General features: G+C 44.1%; 1 protein-coding gene across 2 annotated transcripts in view; it reads left to right on the plus strand.

The window, feature by feature from the left end:
- The window catches only part of Kl (Klotho), a 41,014-nt gene extending 27,817 nt beyond the window's left edge, over window positions 1-13,197 (plus strand). The window contains exons 2-5 of one of the 2 annotated variants that reach the window (NM_031336.2): window positions 2,955-3,465; window positions 4,716-4,984; window positions 8,549-9,650; window positions 11,056-11,860. In NM_031336.2, coding sequence (NP_112626.1) covers window positions 2,955-3,465; window positions 4,716-4,984; window positions 8,549-9,650; window positions 11,056-11,393 — 2,220 coding nt within the window. In that variant the 3' untranslated portion in view covers window positions 11,394-11,860. Of the gene's footprint in view, window positions 1-2,954; window positions 3,466-4,715; window positions 4,985-8,548; window positions 9,651-11,055 lie in introns of both variants that reach the window. The other variant, XM_039089809.2, reaches the window with a different exon arrangement.
- The last annotated feature ends 3,585 nt before the right edge of the window (window positions 13,198-16,782 follow it).

The raw sequence follows: 16,782 nt of genomic DNA on the forward strand, positions 1-16,782 counted from the left end.
GGATGCTCTACATAGCTAGCCACGCAATGCTTCGAGTCTTTGAAGGTCTTCACTTCGGGGAGAGAGGCTTAGCAGAGAACTCCTGGCATTCCAGCTGTTTCCGCTCATTCCTGGCTGACTCATGCTCATTTGGCAGAGGCCTGGCTGTTTCTGCTGGATTGCACTGCCAATGCTGATCCAAGTTTGGTGACACTACTGAACTGGATACTGGTATCCTGACAATGGAGATTGGGATCGCCCCCATAGAACTGCTTCTAAACAGGTCCACATCCCCACTGTCCTATTACCCATCTTTTCTCCCCTACCTTCGGATGATGGGCAAGAGGGAGTGTTGAAACCTTTGAGAACCCTTATTAAAGTAGGTTTTGAAAAATCTAGGCCTACACCTGTAATTAACAAAGTAAGTGATTTGCACAGTTAAATTTATGTTTTAGAGTACAGTGGTTTGAAAAGGTCTGGCCCCCATAGACTCATGTATTTGAATTCTTGATCCACAAGGAGTGACATTATTAGGAAGTGTGTCTTTGTTAGGTGTGGTTGTGTTGGAGGAAATGTGTCACTGTTGGGGTGGACTTTGAGGTCCTAGGTTTAAGATCCATCCAGTGCAGAAAAGACAGTCTTCTCCTGGCTGCCTTTGGATCAAGATGTAGAACTCTCAGTTCCTTCTCCAGCACCAGGTCTTCCTGGACACTATCATGCTTCCTGCCATGATGGTAATGGACTGAACCTCTGAACCTGTAAGCCAGCCCCAATTGAATGTTGTCCTTCTTAAAAAGTTACCTTGGTCATGGTGTCTCTTCACAGCAATGAAACCCTAAGGCACAGAGAAAAACCAATGTTTCTTGTCATATCAATCCTACATAACTACAACTCTGAGTATCTTTATGACTAGTAATATACTCACAGTCTGCTTCTCAATGAGTCTTTTGTGTTTTACTGCACAATCCTATGAGTTTTGGCAAGTCCATGTGTGATGCCTAATCTTGTTTGTCAACTGAATATCCCTGAGAAGAGGGAACCTCAGTTAGGGGGCTGCCTTCACCAGATGACTCGTGGCCTTGTCTGTGTGGCATTGCTTCATTGATATATGAAGGCCCAGTGCATGATGGGCAGCATCGTCTCTGGGAAGGTAGACCTGGGCTGTATCAAAAAGATCACCGAGTCTTCTCTGTGGTCTTTTTGCTTCAGTTCTTGCCTCCCTCAGTAATGGGCTGTAAACTGAGAGCCAAATGAACCCTTTCCTTCCCGGGGTTGCTTAGGTTGGTGCTTTGCCACTACAACAGAGAAGCAAGCTGGGACAATGCCCATCTGTGTGACAAGTCCTGATAGAGAGGTACAGAACCTGCCCACTACCATATAAAACTTCCTGTAACTCCTCAGCGGCCCTCCCCTCCCCTGACAACCACTGTTCTGCTTCTGGTCAGTAGATACTAATGAGGAGGCTTACAAATGGAGTTCCCCAGCTATGTGAGGGCGCTTTGTGTCCTTGCTCTAGATGATAACTTTTAGACCAATCTGTTTCATTGCACAAAAGAGTGGTTCATTTTGTTTCTTGTTTGTCTCCCAGATTAAACCTAGGTCCTTTCACGAGCAAGAGAGTGTTGGACTACTGAGCTGTGTCTTCAGTGTGGCTTTTCTCCCTCCCTCCCCATCCCCCTCTCCCTCCATAAAGGTCCCGCTCTACAGCCCAGGCAGCCCTGGTTTAGTTTTACTTTTTTTTTTTTTTTTTTTAGCTGGTAGACAGCTGCTACAGATTGTGAAATATTATTGCACTCGGCGAAAGGAGGCGTATCGTCTCTAAAACATGAGAAACAAGCAAATTTACTTCGTTGAATGGTTTGCTGAACTTGGGGGATGGGTGAGGAGACCGTTCTTGGATGACTGACCAGAAGAATATTGGAGGAAAATAAAGAGGGTATTTGGCGTGGTGAGCGGAAGGTCCTCTGGCTCATGCGGCGAGAGGAAAATTGGATCAGTGGTTTTGGAAACTACACAGAATCAAGCAGCAAATGGCAATAGAGTTTTCCAAATGCGTGTTGGGGGAATAAAAGGCTAACAGATAGCCCTTGTATCTGTAGGACAAATATGAAGAATTCATCAAGGAGTTCAAAGGTAAAGAGGAAATAAAGTCCAGATTAGCTCCCATGTTTGTTAAGTGAAAAAGAAGCAGATGAGCCATCAGGGTCAGCTGGGATTTCTGGAAGCACCGAGTTGGCTGTGTTAAGCCGTTTTACAAGGGACTCCTGGCCCAGTCTTACCGGCCCATGTCTTCACAGCTGTATTTGGTTGCCTCTTGTTCCTGGCTTGACCCTCACACTTTCAAGAAGCCAGCACTGTCTCGGTGCTCTGAATGGCGGGACAAGATGCTAAGGTTTATCTTTCAGTTTCTTGGACTGATTCACAGGGAAAACAAAAGTCGTGAGAGTGTGTGTTAGAATTTTGGGGGGTGACAGACAAATGAGAAATAACCAGTTTGATCCCAACAACTGGAGTCTGTTTGGAAACTCCCAGTCTCTTAGGATAAATCACATAATCCTATTTAGAAATTCCTGGTACAGCCACAGATGGGAGATTGGTTCTTTTTTTTTTTTTCTCAAGCCCACAAATTAAAAAAAAAAAAAAGCACATAATCCAAAGATAACAGTAAGCTATTCTAATAAATTCTTATTTTATTAATTTTCCCAAGGTGAACCGTAACTATCCACTGAATACAATGATTTTACATTTTTCCACTGGCTGCTAAGACACACTGGCAATCTCTCAGGTCATGGTGGCAGCTCTCTGCAGGGTGGCCTTCCTTGAAATAACTCATTGGCTTAGCTGATTGTGGCGTTATAGGCTAGTCACTGTGTAGGTCAGATGGAAACCAGGCATCAGTGGGGCTGGGAATCCAGTAAATATCACATGCTTCCTCACAATCAGGGAGAAATTCACCATGTTTTTTTCCTTCGTAGGCTCACGCCAAAGTCTGGCGTCTCTACAACACCTCCTTCCGCCCCACTCAGGGGGGCCGGGTGTCCATCGCCTTAGGTTCCCATTGGATCACCCCTCGAAGGATGACCGACTATCACATCAGAGAGTGTCAGAAGTCTCTTGACTTCGTGCTAGGCTGGTTTGCCAAGCCCATATTTATCGATGGCGACTACCCAAAGAGTATGAAGAACAACCTCTCATCCCTGCTGCCCGATTTTACTGAATCCGAGAAGAGATTCATCAGGGGAACAGCTGACTTCTTTGCTCTCTCCTTCGGACCAACCTTGAGCTTTCAACTACTGGACCCCAGCATGAAGTTCCGCCAGCTGGAGTCTCCCAGCCTGAGGCAGCTTCTGTCTTGGATAGATCTGGAGTATAACCACCCTCAGATATTTATTGTAGAAAATGGCTGGTTTGTCTCGGGGACCACCAGAAGAGATGATGCCAAATACATGTATTATCTCAAGAAGTTCATAATGGAAAGCTTAAAAGGTAAGCTCTCAAGTAAAATTCCCATTTTTTTTGCCAAAATTCACACATGCATACTCCCACATACACACCCACCCACACACATACCACATATATCATACTGTACACACACATGCATATATATGTATCATATACACACCATACCATATACACATACACAAAAATCACATATTAAACACACACATCATATACCACACACATCAATATGACATGTGCCACACATCTCATACACGGGAACACACACACACACACACAACATACCACATACACCTTTTAAGACTACCTGCAAAATGTGGGTATATGATTTTTGTCACAATTTAAGCGGTGGGGAGAATCTATTATGTAACCCTGCTCTTTTTTGGACCCTTCGGAAACTTAATTTTCGAAGTTTCATAAAAGGAATTTTAATAATCTGCTGAAAACAAGATGAATATTTAGAATCAGTGGATTCACAGTCTCTCAGATACATTATTATATCATATAATACAGTATTAAAAACCTCAGATTATCGAGCCCTCTGTATATATTCCTAGCTCATTTGTTTCAGCGGAATAACATGCTTTTCCTTTAATTTTTTTTATTCTTCAAAATTGCCATACATTTATACAATGCATGTTGATCATTTGTAACCACAACTAGCTCCCTCTTTCAATAAAACGCTTTTTTTTAAAGCAAAAGGAATATTCATATGACCTAGATAAATTGAGCTTTAAAGACTACGGAAGTGGGTCAGGTATACAGTATTTACTGGCAACCCAAGGCCCTTGGTCCCATCCACAGCACAAGAAAAAAAAAGAAGACACGGTCACGATGTTAGGTCCCCAGGTTAGGAACAAGTCACCCTAGCACCCCTGGTACTGAGCAACTGCTAGGGCCTTTTGTAAACCAGAAAAAAAAAAAGTGTTTACCAAACAAGAAGCATTACATCTGACTTGTTTCTGTATCTTTTTTTTTTTTTTGAGATTTCATTTTTATTTTACCTATGTGAGTTTTTGCCTGCATGTGTGTATGCGATGCCCACAGAGGCCAGAAGAGGGCGTTGGATCCCGTGCACTGGTTAGAGTTGCGAGCCACCACGTGGATGCTGGGAACCAAACCTGGGTCCTCTGGAAGAGCAGCCAGTGCTTTTAACCACTGAGCCATCTCTCCAGTCCCTTGCCTTGTTTCTTTAAGTGGAAAACCCCTCTCTGCTCTTGAATCACACAAAGCCCAGTGGGGGATGACACCACTCTTGTCCTCTCTTCCTTCTGCAGCCATCAGGCTGGATGGGGTCGACGTCATTGGGTACACCGCATGGTCCCTCATGGATGGTTTCGAGTGGCACAGGGGCTACAGCATCCGACGAGGACTCTTCTATGTCGACTTTCTGAGTCAGGACAAGGAGTTGTTGCCCAAGTCTTCGGCCTTGTTCTACCAAAAGCTGATAGAGAACAATGGCTTCCCTCCTTTACCTGAGAACCAGCCCCTTGAAGGGACGTTTCCCTGTGACTTTGCTTGGGGAGTGGTTGACAACTACATTCAAGTAAGTCAGTTGACAAAGCCTGTCAGCAGTATCAGCAGGTCTCCTGCTTCCTCGCCAGGCTCTTGCCAGGGCGGCGCAGCATCAGGAACTTTGAGCCAAACAGAGCTCCCTAGAGAACTTATGAACTACATAGTCCAGCATGCTTCAGTCTTCAAACATCTTTCGCTCTACACCTTGTGCTTTCTATTAGATCCAAGGGCAAACAGAATCAAAACATGAATATGTAAGCTCTGTTAAGACAATACACCCCTTTAGGGTTATGGTTGAAATCCCTGCTCAGGAAGTTAAGTTTCTCATAAATAAGATTCAACACAGAAGTCCAGAGAGTCTCAGGGAAGCCGCTGAGAACGTGGCTGGAGTGTTTAACAGATCCCTCCTCACCGGAAATGCCCCGCTCCAGGCTCGTAGAAAACACCTCGAGAGAGCAGACCACAGCTTCAACGATTTATTGATAGCACTGTGGTGCTCCAAAATGATCAATTAGTACTTATTGAGCATCAACTGTGTAGGAAGTCCTCAAAACCGGTTTTTTAGTTTCCCTGGTTTTAAAGTGACTTTGTTTCTTGGGGTTTGACTGAATAATTTAAGTAAGCACTTGATGGCTGCCTATTGTGTACAAAACCCTGTGTGCGTTGCTGTGTTACCCTTGTGACGAAGACAAAAGTCATGGCTGAAAGATGCTATCTCTGACCCTCCCCAACCTCTGCTCTGACATCCTTCCTGTCCTTAGATGTTCCTGAGCTGTGAGTTTCTACATTAACCACTGCACCAAGAAACTTTGAGAAGTGATTTTCTTTTTTTCTTTTTTCTTTCTTTTTTTTTTTTTTTTTTTTTTTGGTTCTTTTTTTCGGAGCTGGGGACCGAACCCAGGGCCTTGCGCTTCTTAGGCAAGCGCTCTACCGCTACCCCGATTTTCTTTTTTTAAACCCTAAAGTTTCTCTTTCCCCCTCCTGGTTAGTGCTCCGTAATCAAGTGTTATGGCGTACATTTTACCCAAATAATTAAAAATATCCCCCTAAGCCGGGTGACGGTGGTCCACACCTTAACCGCAGCACTCAGGAGGCAGAGGCAGGTGGATCTCTGAGTTTGTGGCCAGCCTGGTCTACAGAGTGAGTTTCAAGATAGCCAGTGCTGCACAGAGAAACTCTGTCTTGAAAGACAAAAACCAAAACAAAGCAGCGCGCGCGCGCGCGTGTGTGTGTGTGTGTGTGTGTGTGTGTGTGTGTGTGTCCCCTAGCTACACGCCATCTGTTAGAAGTTTGTAGCTGAGGGGTTAGGGATTTAGCTCAGTGGTAGAGCGCTATGCCTAGGAAGCGCAAGGCCCTGGGTTCGGTCCCCAGCTCCGAAAAAAAAAAAAAAAAAAGTTTGTAGCTGGGCACATTCACATGGGGGAGGGGTGCGTGTCACTTTGCTCAGACCCAGTGTCCCAGCTCCTGAGTTTGCTCAGAACTCCTGATGCTGTTGGTTGACCAAAGTCAAGCAGATTACACACAACATGGAGCGACACTGTTGTCCACTCCTGTGAGGAGAAACTTTTATCAATAACAAATTAAATATGTGTTTGGCACTCATCCTTCCCCAAACTAAAAAACTTTTTAGTCGAACCTAAGGCAGTAAGTCTCTAAATTAGGTGGACTTTTGCCTGCCCACTCATTTCTACGGCTTTCCTAGTTTAGAGAACTGACCCCATTACCCCGAATCTTACAGGGTCTTTCATATTTTGTTTTTAGTTAGACTTAGTAGAAACCGTTTTCTGGGATGGCTCTGGTAGAGAGGTTACGAATTTAGTCCGTTCAGAGTTGAATAAAAATAGTCCGAAAGAGTTCTGAAGACGTGGACCTTAAAAGACCACGCGGCAGGTGGGTATTTTCTCTTGTGGAGCTGAGGCTGTGAAACATTTGTGGGCATTTGGCGGGGCCTTCTGACACATTCCCTCAGCGTCAGGATGAGACACGGTCTCCAGAGGGCAGTTTCCCTCAGACCCTTTTTTTATTTATTTTGGATTGCGCTCCTTCGTAAACACAGCGCTTGCCCTGGCTCTTGGAGAACAACACGCCCACACCTGACAAAACCTGGGCCAGAGATTCAAGAACTGGGTTCGCCGGACCCCCTTCCTTCATGGGCAGGGCAGACGAAGGCGCCTGTTCCCACAAAACTATTTCAGACCAAAACCCAGCTTTGACGCTGTGAGGTGGGTTGTCCCTTTCTGTGTGAGCCACAAGATTATCTGAGGCTACTTGAACACTTGACCTACATTTCCTAGAGTTTTCATTTCTGGAGGCTTCTTCATGGCTGAGAAGAGTTGTTAATATTGTTACAGAAAAGTAATTTAGACCCTAAAACCACACTTTAAAAGTCCCCTTGTGGATCAACGATGGTATTATCTCTTTTCATACTTTTAAATCCTGACATTAGGTTATCAAAGTTTTGGTTTGGGGTTGTTTTGGATTGGGTTGGTAGTGATGATGGGGTTTTTGTTTGTTTGTTTGTTTTTTTGTTTGTTTTGGAAGTTTCTCTGCGCAGCCCTGGCTGTCCTAGAACTCACTCTGTAGACCAGGCTGACCTTGAACTCTGCCTCCAGAGTGCTGAGATTAAAGGCGTTGTGCCACCCCTGCCCAGCTGTGTTATCTAAGCTTTTTCACCATCTTTCACACCAACAAAAGGCAACAGTTACACACACATACCACACATATATTTGACACCCAGAACAAGCCTGGATACACATCGTAATTTTAACAAGCTCAATTTAGTAGCATGTGTCAACTTATTTTTCTGACTTTAAACTACTCATTGGAAAATTTTCTTCATTTATTCATTTTTTAAACAAATCTGTTTTTATTTGCTTAAACGCAGTCTTAGGACTGGAGAGATGGCTCGCTGGTTAAAAACACTGGATGCCTTTGCAGAGGATCCTGATTTGATTCCCAGCACCCCCCTGGTGACTCAGAACTGTTTGTAATTCCAGTTCCAGAGGCTCTGACGCCCTCTTCTGGCCTCTACAGCAACTGTACACAACTGGTGCACATGCATGCAAAAACCACTCATACACATAAAATAAAATGAATACACCTTTAAAAATAAATAAAAAGTAGTGTTGTATAATTAGTGGGTTCTTACATTAAAAGCAAAACACCTATGCTAGTTGCAGGGACACATACCTGTAACCCACATTCAAGAGGCTGAGGCAGGAGTCTGATCTAGCCTAGGGTAAATTTTTTTAATTGAAATTAAACAATAAAAATATTCTCTGCTTGTATTCTATATACTCTCTGTGAATAGAAGTCACCCGTGTCTGTTATCTGAGGTGACAAATTTCAGGTTCAAAAATATATTAATCTGAGTTCGAATAAACAAAAACTATGGGTAATGGGTAATATGTACTGTTTTTTGTTTTTGTTTTGTTTTGTTCTTGAAGGGCAATGTTTTCTTTCTTGTGAACAGCAGTTTAAGAGTTCAAGTGGAAGAGAGCCTAATTGTGTACCTCTTGCTTGCTAGGGTTTTTGAAGTTATGCATGCATTTTTCAGGTCTGCCCAAATAGCTAACAGTTGTTTGGTTCTTTGTAGGTGGACCCCACTCTCTCTCAGTTTACTGACCCGAATGTCTATCTGTGGGATGTGCATCACAGTAAGAGGCTTATTAAAGTAGACGGGGTTGTAGCCAAGAAGAGAAAACCTTACTGTGTTGATTTCTCTGCCATCCGGCCTCAGATAACCTTACTTCGAGAAATGCGGGTCACCCACTTTCGGTTCTCCCTAGACTGGGCCCTGATCTTGCCTCTGGGTAACCAGACTCAAGTGAACCGCACGGTTCTGCACTTCTACCGCTGTATGGTCAGCGAGCTGGTGCACGCCAACATCACTCCAGTGGTGGCCCTGTGGCAACCAGCAACCCCACACCAAGGCCTGCCACATGCCCTTGCAAAACATGGGGCCTGGGAGAACCCGCACACTGCCCTGGCATTTGCAGACTACGCAAACCTGTGCTTTGAAGAGCTAGGCCACTGGGTCAAGTTCTGGATCACCATAAATGAGCCAAACTCACGGAACATGACATACCGTGCGGGGCACCACCTGCTTAAGGCTCATGCCTTGGCATGGCACCTGTACGATGACAAATTTAGGGCGGCTCAGAAAGGCAAAATATCCATCGCCTTGCAGGTTGACTGGATAGAACCGGCCTGCCCATTCTCTCAGAAGGACAAAGAAGTGGCGGAGAGAGTTTTGGAATTTGATGTAGGCTGGCTGGCAGAGCCCATTTTCGGCTCCGGAGATTATCCGCATGTGATGAGGGAATGGCTGAACCAAAAAAACAACTTTCTTCTGCCCTATTTCACGGAAGATGAGAAAAAGCTAATCCGGGGTTCCTTTGACTTCCTGGCGTTGAGCCATTACACCACCATCCTTGTAGACTGGGAAAAGGAGGATCCGATAAAATACAACGATTACCTGGAGGTGCAGGAGATGACTGACATCACGTGGCTCAACTCCCCCAATCAGGTGGCGGTGGTGCCTTGGGGGCTGCGCAAAGCGCTCAACTGGCTAAGGTTCAAGTATGGAGACCTCCCGATGTTCGTGACAGCCAATGGCATTGATGACGATCCCCATGCCGAGCAAGACTCACTGAGGATGTATTATATTAAGAATTACGTGAATGAGGCTCTGAAAGGTGAGACACCCCCCATCACACACACACACACACACACACACACACACACACACACACACACACACACACACACACACACACACGCTCCTTCAGTCCTAGAAATGCTGTCATCATCAGAGCATGTATGGTTCTTGATGGGGAAGAAACCACTGTCCAGCCTGAAGTAGAACTAAAGACAGCAATCTTCCCTTTGGTGAAAGAGCATGCTCAGGGAGGGGGGAGGAGGGGGGAAGAAGGGGGAGGGACAGGGATGGGGGAGGGGACCAGAGTCTGTAGCTCAAACGCGCACGCGTGCGCGTGCACGCGCGCACACACACACACACACACACACCCTACCAAGTCCATTTAATGTTGTTGGTATGTACAGTCGGACTTCACGTGTACAGCTTTCTTACCATGTCTAAGACAAATGATCACAGGATGCTAAACCTCAATTTATAGATCTACAGTGCAACTTCTATACCTAAGGCGGTGGGAAAATGATAGAAGAGGGCATAGATATAAGGATATCATCCAGTGTATCCAGAGTACCAGAACCTCTCTTGCCTCATATGTGTATGTGTATGTGTGTACGTGTATGTGTATGTATATATGTGTGTGTATGTGTTTATGTGTATATATGTATATGTATATATGTATGTATTTGTATATGTGTATGTGTGTATGTATATGTGTGTATATGTATATATGTATTATGTGTATATGTGTATGTGTATACATGTGTAAGGAAACTGTTCCTTTCATTCCTTTACCCTCTCTTGTTCTTGAATCTCCTCAATTTAGTTCTCTTCCTTAGCACTCATAACCCTATAATTACCATCCTCGTGAGTGTGCATGTGTGTATGTGTGTGGTATGTGTGGTGTGTTTGTGTGTGGTATGTGTGCATGTGAGGTGTGGGGTGTGTGTGTATGTATGTGTGCATGTGTGGTGTGTGATGTGTGGTATTGCGTGAAATGTATATGTAACATATGAGCCACAAGAGAAAATGTACAATCCTTGTCTGAGTCTCAGTTATTTCGCTTAACATGATGATCTCAGTTGGATCCACTTTCCTGCACACAGCACCCTTCATCTCTTCATGTTAGAACAAAATCTCGGCATGTACATGCTGTGCCTTTATACACAGCTTCGATTTCTTTTCATCTATCGATGCATATCTCATGCCTCTCGTGCACGGTGCAGCTGCCCCCGCAGCCATTTTGCCTGCTTGCGTTGTGCATTTCCGCATTGCCTTGCTGTTGGCCCGCTTGTTCTTGTGTGAAACCTTTCCCGCTGAAATCGGATGAGTCTCGAGTGTTGCTGAATGGCATCTGGCTTCTCATTATCTGCCAAGGCTGTGTAAGAGGGCTGAGCTGTGTATAAAACATCACAGTCAACCGTCTCCTGCTCTTTGTCTTTCTCTAGCCTACGTGTTGGACGGCATCAACCTTTGTGGCTACTTTGCGTATTCGCTTAGTGACCGCTCAGTTCCCAAGTCCGGCTTTTATCGATACGCTGCGAATCAGTTCGAGCCCAAACCGTCTATTAAACATTACAGGAAAATTATTGACAACAACGGCTTCCTGGGTTCTGGAACGCTGGGAAGGTTTTGTCCGGAAGAGTACACCGTGTGCACCGGATGCGGCTTTTTTCAAACCCGGAAGTCCCTGCTGGCCTTCATCTCGTTTCTAGTTTTTGCTTTCGTTACTTCTCTCGCTCTTATTTATTACTACTCCAAGAAAGGCCGGAGACGTTATAAATAAGTGTGAACGCCCGCCCTGCCATTCGCTTTGGGATCAGTACGCACGCACCGTCAACCGTCAGCTGCTTGTGTTGTGATGCCACGTTCCACACTTTTGGACTCTGGAAAACCTTTTCCTGTCAAGGATGGTGGCGGTTTTAAACAGGCACTGGCGACTATAAAATATTGCAGGGTGAATGGTATCTGAATCTGCTCTCTTTGGCGGCAATTACGCACCTATGCCCACCGCAGTTTCTACACTGTGGGAGTACACAGTAGGGTCACCGAAGTTTCTACAGCACCCCCGTAAGGAAGACACGGAATATGCTTGTGGTAACAGTGCCTTTGGGTAAAGACAGGACTTTGAAGAGCCACTCCAGGAACTTTTCTATCAGTGACCATTTTGAAATTCACATCTTCTTTGGAAGTTACAGTCACTCAGTTGGCGTCTTAACACCTGGACTTTACCTGATCCAGTTTTACAAGGGGAAGTAGAAAAATACCTAGCCGAGATGGCCAAGAGCCCCGAGGCCAAAACAGCCCGTTAAAAAAGCGCTATTTCTGCCAAATGCTGCTAATGTTGATTTATGAATGCATTTAGAAAGCTCATTATGGAAATTTATATTTTTGTGAATGTTTTTGTGCTGTGCCTAAACCCCAGATCCTAGAGGGCTTTCTCTTACTGACTTTCCTTTCAGAGCCTGCACGCACGTTGAAGATTTTTTTTTTTTTTTGATAAACGTTTGTAAAAAATAAAGATGAGTCCTGAGCTGCTGGCCTCTTCGGAAGCGGAAACTGTGTGTTGCTCTGCAGCAGTTCGAGGAAAGAAGGGATTTTTTTTTTTTTTTTTTTTTTTTAAGGGAGCAACATGAGTGATTTGGTTGAACGTCCTTTTATCTTTGAACAGAGATTGGGATGAATGAAATGACCTCCCCCACGGGAAGAAAGATGAGCTGTCACCGAAACTGTAAAGAATGTCTCTGTTGCATTCTTCAGAATATGCTGTCAATGCTTGGTTGCAGTGATATTCAAATTCCTTAGTAGACCCGACAGCGATCCAGTGCGAGCACACTGGGAACCTGTCCCTGTGGTCACTGAGACCTACTGTGTGCTTCTGTACGTGTGAAGGGGCTTTGAAGTAGCCCCTCTTGGAGCATTTACACCAACCATGCTCCTGACTTCTGTAGAAAGGGCTAATTAAGTCTTCTCCTTCCACACCCGATACTGTAAGTCTTAGTGACTCTCACCGCTGAAGTCTCTGTGCTATACCTGAGTGGTCTTATAGATATAAGCTGATACCAGATCAGGCAGGATTAATCAGTCCTAGCAGGCCTAGCTACCCTTGCTGACACAGGGTCACAGTGCACACAGTTCATCACCCTGTTAGTCTTCATCTTTGATGTGGTATGGTTTTCCTCATGAATGATCAGCTTCTGCTGTGGCAGTCTTTATACATCTGGACTTAACATTGAAATCAAATGCTATAGAATCAATAGTTTATTTTGTCTATTTTTATTGATTGCAGAGTAATATATACTAATTGTAAAAAATTTAGAAATGAAAACAATATGTGAAGAAAAATTATAATATAACACAGAGATGCCTTTGATGGTTCCTGTGTGTCATGTTTTGTGTAGTCAGATCGTGTTATACATAGGCATACACCTTCCTTATTCACTCATGTTGAAATAATTCTCCTGTCGTTACTCTTCAAGAGCAAAGTTTTAATCGTTATGGGGAATGTTGTCAGAATAGCTCAAAACTGTCTTATTTGTTGGCCCAATTTCCCACTAATTAGTTCAATAATAAATATCATCTAGAAATCATTTTCCTGCTGCATCATTTACTCTTCTTTAGCCCTAAAATATAAAGAGAAGTAATTGTTTCTTGAGGAAGATTATAACCAATCTCTGTGTGTCTTCTACCGTAATTATGTGTGTGTGGATTGGTAGTGAATTTCTTTCAAACGACATTCTTTGTCAGGAGACACTGTACTTGTGCTGATAATCTAGTTACTTGGAAAACCAAGGCAGGAGGATGACTGGAGGTTAAGGTCAGCCTGGGCTGTAGACATTTTTTTTTAAAGTAACAAAGCAAACAGGTCTAGGTGACCAGAACCATGGGGACATTCAGATGGCCACAGAAGGTGAGACCTGAGAGACCAACACAGACAAAAAGCCCAAGAGAACTGTATGAGAGTGGCAAAGAGCCTAGAAGAGGAGAAACAGACACAGCAAAGCCTACCAGCACAATGGGCATCATGGGAACTTCAGAAACCACCAGCCATCAGCTAGATGGAGGAGTTGGGGCTACTTGTGTCAGACTTGGAGACTGGGGCAGGCAGAAGGGGACTGGGGGGAGGGGCTTCTGGCTAGTGGGGTTGCCTTTGTTTACTACTGTAATGACTGAACACATCAAACTACACAACTGTCTCAGTCAGGGTTTCTATTCCTGCACAAACATCACCACCAAGAAGCAAGTAGAGGAGGAAAGGGTTTATTCAGCTTACACTTCCACATTGCTGTTCGTCACCAAAGGAAGTCAGGACTGGAACCCAAGCAGGTCAGGAAGCAGGAGCTAATGCAGAGGCCATGGAGGGATGTTACTCACTGGCTTGCTTCCCCTGGCTTGCTCAGTCGACTTTCTTATAGAACCCAAGACTACCAGCATAGGGATGTCACCATCCACAGTGGGCTGGGTCCTCCTCCCTTGATCACTAGTTGAGAAAATGCCTTACAGCTGGGTCTCATGGAGGCATTTCCTCAACTGAAGCTCCTTTCTCTGTAATAACTCCAGTTTGTGTCAGGTTGACACACAGAACCAGCCAGGACAACAATTCATAAAGAATGGAAGTTTATTTGGTCAAAGATCTGAAAGGAAGTGCAATGCCAAGATGGCGGCATCTGGTATAGGCCTGTTGTCATGCAACCCAGTGGGGATTGTCACATGGCAAGATAGAGCAAGCTCACTAGCCCTTGCCTTCTTATAAAGCCACCATCTTCATGGAGACCCCATCCTCTCAACCCCACCTGATTCAAATGATCTCTAAAGAGCAAATATCATAACGTATCTTTGGAGATTAAGAGTCTAATATGCAAATTCCCAGGGAGACACTCAACACGGAGGGAATGATAAACCAATTCACTCTCCCTTCTACAGTTCTCTATAGCCTATAAAATAGGTTCACATCTAGTTCCCAACTAGGCTAAACTATTGGTGGAAAGTATGTTTAAAGGGTCTATATTCAGATTGTTCCTTTTCTCGTAGTTGTGATCAAATACCTCACCAGAAACAGCTTGGGGGTGTGAGTTTACTCTGGTTTAAGATTCAAGGAGATACATTACAGCAGGTGAAGGGTGACAGCAACAGCCTCAGTTAGGCAACAGAGAGAGGACAAACATAGGGCCAAGCTATCCAGACTCAAGACTTCCCCTAATAACTCACTTCAACCTCCTAACACGACCAAACCTCTCAAAACATCCACAGGAAGCCAAAAGGGGACATTTCCATTGAAACCATTACATTCTACCCATGGCTACTAAAGATTCATGGCTATCCTATGGCACAAAGAGACATTCATTTCAAGTTCAAAAGTCCCCTATTGTCCTTTTTCTAGTTTCAGGTTTTATTTATTTTTATTGTATGTGTGTTTTGCCTGCATGTATGTCTGCGTAGTACATGCATGTAGTGCCCATGGAGGCCAGAAGAGGGGGTCAGATCCTCTGGAACTGGAGCTACAGATGGCTACAAGCCACCATGTTGGTGCTGAGAATCGAATCCTCTGGAAGAGCATTCAGAGCATTAACCACCGAGCTAGCTCGCCAGCAACCCCACCCCCACCCCCACCCCCACCCCATTATCTTTAATAGTCCCAATACTGACCAGAGGTCCCAAGTCTCAGGCTGAGGAGATGGCTTCCCTTTTAAAGTTGTCTTTTGGGGGTGGGGGGCGGGGTTTGTTTCACCACAGCGATGAAAAATGTATGACATCATTTTTCTAGACTAATTCCACTTACTCTTAACATGTTTCAGATTTGTTGATAACTCAATATTTAGAGCTCAATACTGTAGAAACAAAGTCTGTTACTATCACGATGGTTTATTTACCCTGACACATTAGTTAATTTTTTGTGACTTTTCATAGACATGTTCACATAGATTCCTTTAGTAAAACTGAAAAGAAAACCCAACTCTTACATTTACTTTATGATACTAAATTATTTTGCTGAGTTATTTTGTTTAATTGTACAAATGTTTTATGGATAGAATCCTGAGGACCCTTTGGTAGAAGATACATCCATATTTGTGTCTTGTACCATCTGCTCCTTTGAAACAATCCAACGACATAGACAGAACATTAGAATTTGCATATTTGTTATTTACTTGGCAAACAGTTGCAGACTTACCTATTTTTCATTTATCCCCAAACCCTTTAGTAGGGTTTCTTAGTTTACTATCATCTTTGAATATGCTTATTTTATGGTAAAACAATTTAACAGTAAATGACATTATTTATCTTGTATAAATTATTTGCAATAGAAACACCAACCATTCCCCTTAATAAATGACTAGGACTGATGAGTTTGGAAATTTCCATTTCTGTGGGCTGTGGTTTCTGCTGTCTAATTACGGCTTCAAGTACAAATGTCGCCTAAGGCATTTTGTATTATTTTGGCCACCAACTGCAAGTGAATCAAAGCTTTGGTTAATAATATATATCTAAGCTATTAGATGGCAAATTGTACAGCATTCACGGCCTTAGTGCTACTTTTAAGACATGAACTCCTTTCCCCTTTAAATTACAGGTTATCCTCAATCTCTGGTAAACAGCCCCAAGGCTTCAGATGGTATGTTTCAGCAGACAGGAGTGGGGGTGGGGCAGAAGTGCTAAGCCAGAGAGGAGAATGGACATAAAATTAGAGAAAGATTGACAGTTAAGATGGACGCACGGACAACATGAAAAACGAAGCAGCTTTTACTGTTGTTGGTGCCATAATAAAATGGCTTTAATTTATCCCTGCCTGTCATTTCTTACCAACCCACCTTCACAAACACAGTGCAGATTAGTCATCTGGTCATACCTGCAGGAACCCAGCAGGTCTGAAGACACATGATGTCACCATGATTCATCCAGAGAAGGACAGGGACCGGGAAAGTGGGTGAGGGGTCTGCTCTGGGGAACCTTGAGTGGAGCAGCACCCACAGAACCTCTGTGTGTGTGTGTGTGTGTGTGTGTGTGAGAGAGAGAGAGAGAGAGAGAGAGAGAGAGAGAGAGAGAGATTCCCCCCCCTCCACCCCCAGCTCTGGAGAATGAACCTGAGGGAGAATGAACCTGGGGTCTTGTACCTGTCACTTGTTAAGCAAATGTTCCACTATTTACTGAGCTAAATCCCTAACCACACATTTTTTTGT

Source organism: Rattus norvegicus, chromosome 12 (genome assembly GCF_036323735.1).
Source record: "Rattus norvegicus strain BN/NHsdMcwi chromosome 12, GRCr8, whole genome shotgun sequence".
Taxonomy (NCBI): domain Eukaryota; kingdom Metazoa; phylum Chordata; class Mammalia; order Rodentia; family Muridae; genus Rattus; species Rattus norvegicus.